Below are 9,258 nucleotides of genomic sequence, written 5' to 3' on the forward strand. Positions count from 1 at the left end.
CCCCCCCCAAAAAAAAAAAAAATCAGGGTTTACTGTTTTATTACACCTTGCTGCTTTCCATGACCCTGCACCCTCCAAATTTTAGCTTAAAGGGATAAAATGCATGAAAAGGGTCATTTAAGAATGTTAGTGGTTTCCACACATTGAGTTTGAAGGTTCTTTGTTCCTGCCTGTGACAGTTATGCGAGAATACTTCCCCTTAATAGCCTCTCTGTCAGGAAGTGTTAAACCTGCCAAATGCAGACAATTAGAGCCTCTTGAACAAAATGCAGGAAGAGTGATGACTGATGAAGAGCCACGATTATAGTCGAGAAGGAAACTTTTACATTTCTTTTCTCTTGCAAATTCACTCATATATTTGCAAAATAGAATTAAGAGGGGGGGAAGCAAACAGAGCAATTTTTTTTTTTTTTTTTTTTTTTTTTTTACTTAGTTACCTGCAAACAAGTGGCTAACTGACACACTGCAGTCCACAGGAAGACAAGCTGCAAGTCATTACAGGGGAACTTTTCACTGCCACTGTATTTTTATCATGCATACGACAACTTTAAGTAATAAGCGGCATCATATCAGCAGCACTAATTATCTCAGTTCTGGCTTGAACAGACTGAAGTCATCTGCCCAGCACAGTTATTAATTTACACTATTTCAACATCTGTTTCTTTTACAATTCTAATATATTAGAACCCAAACTCTAAGATAAAAAAATAATCAATGCATATTCAAATTCTTTAGCCTTCAAAGAGTGTTTCTGAAATAGAAAACAAAAATATGCTGGGCTTTAAAGAGAAAAACTAAAACAAAAAAATTAATAAACAACGGACATACTGAAATCTCTAGTAAGTCTTTTGATCTTTTTCCCTAAGAAAGTATGTTTTAGTATCATGCATTTCACTTGCAGATTCCATAAATACAGCAGCAGTTTGAGTACTCATAAGAACTTAGGACAGTTATTTTAGATTTTTGGTGCAAAGAACTTAGATACATGACATTTGCCATAGGGGGACAAAAACTGAATGCTATGACACTGCGTAACACACAAGCCCACATGTGCAAGATATACCAAACCACCCTGGTACTAAAAGCTTTTTGAATTATTTTTAAAAGCAAAAGTCCTCAATGATTTACTGCCATTTCCTCCAAAAACACAGTAGCTACACTACCATTTTCCCAAAATAAACTGCAGATTGTAAAGAAACATAATTTTAGCACCACCTTTTATTGTACAAATAAAAAAGTTCAAGTAATGGTACAAGTTTATAAAAATCATAAGAGTTATAAAATTATGTCATAGTGTTTTTACAAATAGCTGATTTCATTAAGTTAGGAAGACAAAATACTCATTTAGCTTAAGAATTTCTAGCCTCCTAATTTCATGTACATGCCTGTCTGCCAGGCACCAGCAGGTGGAGACAAAAAAGCAAAACTATTCTAATGTAGAGGAATGCCAGGATAAAGCTGTTTAAGAGACTCCTAGAGCTGTAAAACATTGTATTAATTATGAAGAACTACGAAATAGTTTTCATGCCTGAGGGTGTTGGGCTTAGAGAACCTCCAGTTCATGTCTAGACTCCAACCACCTCTCCAACAATACAGTGATCATTTAATACTAATGTCAATATCCCAATGCAAGAATACAGCCAAAACAGATACCTGAAACTTAAACACAGTAAATTCATAGCCTTGCTGAAAGCCTTCAACATGTCTACTGACATCAGTGAAACTAGGTAGACACCCAGAGATATTAATCTTCTGGGTCTACATCCAGCTGTGTTCTACCAGCCATAAAACCAAACTGGCTGTACATGGTGAAACAATAGAAAAATCTTTCTTCCCTTGCCATTCCTTTGCCAGTTTTTCACCACAGCATCTGCTTATACTTATTACTCAGCCTCCACTTTTTTCTTGTCACTTATTTCTCTTTACTCATTTACAGACAATACATCTTCTCAGCTCTAACTTTAGTATAGCCATTGCTCACATGGATTAGCACTCATTCTTTCGATTAAGACTATTTATCACTATCTCTCCCAATCAGGATTTAGGAAGCTAATTTAGTTACAGATTTTGAAATTAACTACCTTTGAATGCTTTTGTTGGCTCTCTAGCTGACAGCACCAGAGTTGGGTTCCTTACATGTGTAGACCGGATAACCCTTGCCCCAGCCAACTGAGGAACTGAACCAGAGATGAGAAGAAAGTTACTCTTTGTCACACTACCCTCTCCACTCTCACTCCACGTCTTTCCATTCTCAGTTTCGTATTTGCTACAGCATTTGCCTATATGAGAATAGTTAACTGTGTCTTACGCCAAGCATCCTCCTCTTCAATCCTTCCAGGTCCTTAAGTATACTATTGAAGGGCTACCTTCTCTTAAATTTCTAATTTAATTTCTACTCACTGGGAATTTTTCTGCATGCACCTTCTCCAAGATGTTATTACAAAAGCTTAGCAGCTCCAGTGTCTACCATGTGTAAGCGCTAAGCAACACAGATAAGAGGGGGAAAACACTTACCCTTTATTCATGAAGGGCCTATGTATCTGCAGCACTATTTAACAAGTGCTGGATAAAGACAACTCTTCAAGTAACAAAGATTTTCAGTGCAGCCCTGAGATGAATAACAAAGCACTAGAAGTTGTTACTCTATGTTCGCTTTAACTATTCATCCACAAAGAATACATGCAACTGATCTTTCTTAACTTCTGGCATTGTCAGAGGCATGAATGCAGTTTTCTTCCAGCTTTATTAGACTCCACTATAAAGATGAAGCCACCTCTAATCAACTCAAGTATCAAGCAGACACTTAACTCCTTCCTAGGACCTTTAAAAAAAAAATATTTCTCAAGAAAAAGAACCCTCAAAGATTTTGAAAGCTTCATAACTCTGTGACCAAAACAGGTCTCCCACAGAATGGCAGAAATCCTATACAGTCTCCAATTCACAGAATCATAGAATAGTTTGGGTTGGAAGGGACCTCTAAAGGTCATCTAGTCCAACCCCCCTGCAGTGGGCAGGGACATCTTCAACTAGATCAGTTCTTTGTGTGTTGCTCTTCTGATTGTACCTAGTGTCACACAGCTTTGCCATTCCGATCTTAGTCTGAATTGGCAAAATAGTACATCAAGCTCTAACCAAAGATCAGGCATCCTGTATGACCTAATTACTTGGGTATTCATCCAAGCAAGAGACACATTATCACAGGAAGGAGATCAGAGGACAAACACAGGCACATGTTTAGATCCATAGCAAGGATGAGAACATCAATTATCAGAAGTTTTATTTCCTAGAACTGGTAACCAAAGCACTGGTTAACCTAAAATTTTCATCTCCCCTTTCTGATGGAAACTACAACACTGGCAATGTCTGTGGACTCTCCTTTTTCTCATTTGGTGGGTACACTGCAGGGTTTTTTTAACCTCATGTTCTTTTCCATCAACACTCTTCAGATAATCAAGACTAGTGCAAGGTCAAGGTATGTGAAATTGATACAATACGGACACTTCAGGATTAAGCAACTACTGCACAGTTCCTTTCAATAGCTGAGGATTGGGGGGTCAACTCAATCCTACATTCCACTTCATTTGGTGTTAAGACTATTGTTGCATATAGCCAATTGCCAACCAGATCACTTATGTTCTTTCATTTTGTGTCAGAAACTTCAGATAATTGTCAAAAAACAGTGCAATTAAACGTCTCAGAAACAAGTGCATACAGGTAAGTAGCTCAGTTTCTCTGGTTATATGGCTGTCTGTTCATTAACCACTATCCTATCCTACTTTGCCAGGTTTGTTTCCTTATATTAGCAGAATAACAAAACCCTTACATAAGTTTTAACTTGATACAGCGATAAAACCAGCATTTTGAGTATTTGATTCTGCATTAGAAAAAGTTTTGTGGGGTTTAGATGATTAATTCAAAGTTATCTCCCAATTAGATGTTTTCCTAGAAGTTCTTTTCAGGATTTCTAGAAGAATGTACAGTATATCAGACAGAACAGAGAATCTCATGCACAATAGCTTGGCTGCTGTTAAATCTTATGAATGCTTAAGGACCCACACACACAAGGACTGCTAAAACATGCAACAAAAGCCTGAAGAAATGATGCGTTCAACTTATCACTGCCAGACTTCAGCATTGCCACAAATGCCACCCTAATATTCATATGGAGCCCTCCAGAAGAGAAACAACTCTTTGCACTTTTACCTGTTGCAGCATATCCCACTGCCAGGCATTACACACACCAGGCATTTCCATCACGAGTACAGAATAATTCTCTTGTGCATTTTGACCTCAGCTATTTCATGATTTTATCGTTCTCTGTCACTAGCCAAGTTCTCCACACATCCTCATCAGAACAGATAATTTTGTGGAAGCTTAGCCTCTTCGCACTCTGTTCACCTTTCTCATTTAGTTGGGTTTGTTGTTTTTCTCCCCAACAGAGTTTAAAATCCAACTTAGCTGACACAATGCTGAACACCATTGCCCTAGTATACGTTGCTCCTTAAAATACAGTCTGCATTCCATCAATATATTCAGTTGTTCCCAATTATCTTGACATTTCCTATTTCATCATGTAAATAAGATTTATGATGATCAGAGGTCAATATCAATTGTCATAAATAAAACCTGAAAAGCTTTCCCTTCAACTACATTAAAGTGTTGTTGAAACAAACTTTTCACTTCTTCCCGCAACTCAAAGTTTTACTCAAATTTTATTTGGAAAAAAAATTATAGCTTGACTTGTCAAGCATAAAAAATTTCAACCCAGGAGGTCAACATTTTATAATACACCAAAGTTTTAGGCATATAACACCTTCATTGTAAAGTAAAAAAGCTTATTTACCTACATTAACAGACTATATATAAAGACACATGGGAAACCTTATAAGAGCCCAATACTTAATCACTATAGCAGAAAATAAACCAAAACCAAGACATACTTTATTTCACCTTACGAAATATAAAGCAGCAACCAAAATATTTTTTGAAAACTGTTGGAAATCATTCCTTCTAAAACCCCAGGAAGAACACTAGCTGTAGATTCGGACAGAGAGCCACCAACTTCCCCCCACCCTCACCCCAAGTTTTGCAACACATGGAAATCTACACCATCAGCACAGACCGTAAAACAGAAACTTCATACAGTGTAACAAACTTCACTGTTAACTTAGGGCTGTCAAGATCTTGGCCAACAAGAAGACCTAAGAAGTGTAAAGACATGCAGATAGTCAATCCATACCTGATATTTAACACATTTACCTGCCTTCATGTTAAATTTAAAGCAAAATATTTTTAGAGACTCTATAGAAGCAGTCCTTAACACATCATTTATTATGAAGGACTTTCTTCTTCTCCAAAGCTCTCTTGCTAGTAAAAATCTGTACCCCATCTTTAATTACATCTTATTGAAAAAGAAGTTGAAATTATAGTTACATTCTGCATCAGACCTTCAATAGGTGTACTTTGATTTAGACACTGTTCCTACAGTGGGCAGACAGTAATTAAATGATTTCTCACCTTGACTACTCCATCAAAGCCAGGGATCGTGTTGACCTTTGCATTCTTGGCTAACAATTTGCTTTCAATCTTGTCTCCCATAGCTTGAATAGCATGTGTGTCAGGTCCAATGAAGGTGACACCTTCTGATGCCTGCAAAGACAATGAAGATATAACTTTAGAAGATGAAACTAAAAATCAGCGTTACATGTGTATTACTATTAATTTTTTTTCTCTTTTTGAACCGATTAATGAAACAAAGTTTAAAAGACAGTGATCTGTTTATGTGACAACCTAGCAATATATAAGCATTTCAGCCAGTTCATTCAAGATGTGTGTGACCTTGTGAAACTATGTATACACACAGATTCAAAGCCCCTATAATTAGCATTTGTATAAATCAAAGCCAGGCCAAAGAAAAATAGCTGAAAGTGGAAGTATTCCAGCTTGAAAGTTAGAAATATCCCTTGAGAAAACAGAGGGTAGTTAACTCACCATTGAAATAGCCGCAAGTGATTTACAAAAATATGCTTGCTAAACTGTAACGCAGTTGAAAATTCCACTATGCATTTCTAAAACCAAACCTTGATAGAACATCAAAATGAAAGTGCAGTCTCTTACTCAACATGTTTGAAAATAAGGTAATAACTGAAATAATGTTTCCCCAGTTCTTTCAGGCAACTCTTTCCCAATACGAATGTGGAAATAGGTTAACATAAAATACTTTAATACTTCAACTTGTAGGCAGAACACTGAATTGCATTTTTCCCCCTCCTGTTTCTCTATGCCAGCAATAGACTTCAGTGATCAAGTCCACAGACATTTTCTCAAACCTCTCCAGGGTCCACAGTATATAGAGCTAAAGGCAATTTTATCAGAATTGTTTCACTGAAACTTACTAATGCATCAGTGAGTACATGCATGTTTCAGGCAACTTAATATCTTTTGTACCATAGGAAAAAAACATCAAAAGAATAAGCATACTAGCCTTGCACAATTTTTTCCAACTGTTTCATTGATTTCCCCCCCCCCCCAATTTTAAGACAACTTGTTTCCAGCCGATGGGCAGTTTACTTACTACCGACACTAACACAATGGCAAACATACAAATTCTTACATAAGAAATTGAGTCTTAATATTCTGTCTTTCTGACATACACTTGCACTGCATATGTTAGGGTTGCCAGATAGTTACAGTCACTAACAATAAAAAGTAATTTGCTGAAGCTTTGTATATTTATGTGATGGTAGTACATGACCACAGAACAGACATAGGAAAAATATGTTTAAGTTGGGGAACAATGTCCTCCTATTCACAATCTTATAAGAGCTGAGAGCTCCCAACATTCTTGGGATTCACTGTTTTCACTGCCAGCAGCTTCCTAGCAGGAAGAGTGTAATAGCAGAAGCTCTGCATAGACAACTTCTTATCATCCTGGGTAACAGGGTGCTACAGATAACAGAAAAGACCAGATAAGTATTACAGACACACTAGGAAGCTCAGTGTAAAGACACCCAAACCAAATGCAGAGCATCAGTTTAGCTACATCAAAGGCTTGTTAGCTTCAACTCACAACAAACCGTCTTGGTTTTTATCTCAGCGTCTTCTCTACTACAGTAGGCTTATTAGCTCAGCAACTCGGTAATATTGATTTGATGAATAGCTGTCTTACAAACACAAAGTTGGGAAGACTGCAATAGGAGGGAGGAAAGGATAGGAAGACCGACATGAGGGTGCAGATCTATTAATAGATCTGCAATATTAAAGTGCCAAAGGATCTGAACACTAAAAGGAATTCACTTTTTAAAGGAGAAGAGAAACAAGAAGCAAGGAGTTGATGTTTGAAATCATAGTGACACAAAGTTTGGAGCTGACCATTTCAGAAACAGCAGATTACAACCTGAAAACTCATACTTCACTCCCTCTAACAAGAGAGTTTAAATAGGTGCCTGCATACACCTGGAGGTAGGGCAGAGCTCCCTTCTGTCAGACTGTATTCCAGTCTCAAAAAGCTTTGTAGAAAAGGTTCACTTACGTACTGGGCAACTGGAGATTATGCTGTCCCTCTTGTATTGCTCCTAACCTGGTAATACTTTGTTTCTACAGTTTCTGCCATAACATTGGCATTTGCATCCTGGTCAACGCCACTTCCAACTTCACCATGTATTGCTTCCTCTCCTCACTCTATTCCCAAAGTCTACCATCAAAAACATGGGATCTCCAGAGGTCATCAAGATAGTGGGTCGAAAACTTTTGCTTTCCAGTGGAAGGCACATAGGGGACATCTTGCTTGACTTACTGTCTCTTCGCACTGCCTTGTGGCATGGACTTTTGAAGTGCCCAGTTCATTCCCTGCTCCTGTCCAAGCAGGTTGTTGGATACGACGACAACAGCACCATTCAGGAGAGATTCATGAACCACCTGAGAAGGAACACTCCAGGCCATTTCAAGAAATGAATCTGCTGCATCCAGTATATTTGTTACGTGAATCTTGTAGAGTTGTAATATTCCATGTGGATATAACCAATACTTACTAAAAATTAAGTACTAGATTATGTGCAGTAGATTCACATTACTCTAATGCAAATATCAGTGGGTGCCACCTGTATCTCTCTTTTTTCATTTTTTAATATATACTTTTAATGTCCAGAATTTACAAACCGCACTTGTCTATACACGCACCTCTTGACTTTAACTGCTTTGACACTTTGTACCTTATGTAGAACTGCTCTTTAATTGTGAACAAGCAGCAGCTTAGTACCACAAGCTAGTCCCCTATACAGTTAGTCAATTTGGGTAGTCATCATATCCAGTTATTTCCCAGCAACAAAATCTGAAACAAAATAGTTTAACTCAACGTGATATCACAAGATACCTGAACCACATAACTCTGCATGCCGCAACATCCTTAAATCAAAAATAAGTTACAAACCAAGGGGGATCCACTGGTTTCCAGCCAATACGTCAAACCACTTCTTACATAGAAGAGGTGTGCGTTCTCTGACATGACTTGCAACTAAATTTAGCTAAGCTCACAAGAAAAGACTTTGTCACCTTAAGGCACTACTAGACAAACTCTTGCAAGTCTTACTACAATAATTTAAGACCCCATCACTCAAAGATGCTTGCTCCAGCCCTCTGCCAAAGCTTGTCAGCTCATGACCAGAAAAGTGCCCCAGCTTCTTCACAGCCAGTACTCATGTGCAAGGTACTAAATGACCTGTTCAAAACTCTAGTGCCTGATACTGAAAATACCAAAAATAGACAATAAGAACACGGCAGTAACATCTTCAGCTCCTACAAAGATTTATAAGCACCCATTCATTAGTATCCTTAGTTTATGAAACACACAGAAGTGGTGAAACTGTGCAAGAAAAAATTCCAGTGCCCGATGACAGTCTGTCCACACACAGATTTGCCAGTATAGCAGCAAGCACTAGAACCTCTGCTGTACACACGCAAGCTTACACACTGCATATCAAACAATTTTTCCAAAACTTCTGTTACTCCTCCACACATTCAGCAGCGTACTCCAGCCTTGAAGACTAATTATCTGGTTGCAGGGAACATATCAAGTTTCACCATAAACATGCACCAGCATTTTCTTTAGAAACATACCTGTGATACCTGTGTATCACTGCTCTACTTTGCATAGTCAAAGGTACAGACAAACAATAAGGAGTATTTTATAAAAGAACAATTTCAGAATACATTCCATGCTAAGAAAGTTAGTGATTTCTTTGACTAAGAAGTAGATATTGA

The 9,258-nt window shown here is 37.8% G+C and overlaps 1 protein-coding gene across 1 annotated transcript in view; it reads right to left on the bottom strand.

Annotated features, from left to right (window-relative positions):
- Positions 1 to 9,258, bottom strand: part of PCCA (propionyl-CoA carboxylase alpha subunit) — a 296,238-nt gene that overhangs the window by 209,803 nt on the left and 77,177 nt on the right. Inside the window, exon 7 of the mRNA XM_019474286.1 lies at positions 5,518 to 5,649. Within this exon, the coding sequence (XP_019329831.1) occupies positions 5,518 to 5,649 (132 nt within the window). The remainder of the gene's footprint in view (positions 1 to 5,517; positions 5,650 to 9,258) is intronic.

The sequence above is a fragment of the Aptenodytes forsteri genome, unplaced genomic scaffold, assembly GCF_000699145.1.
Source record: "Aptenodytes forsteri isolate BGI_AS27 unplaced genomic scaffold, ASM69914v1 Scaffold123, whole genome shotgun sequence".
NCBI lineage: Eukaryota > Metazoa > Chordata > Aves > Sphenisciformes > Spheniscidae > Aptenodytes > Aptenodytes forsteri.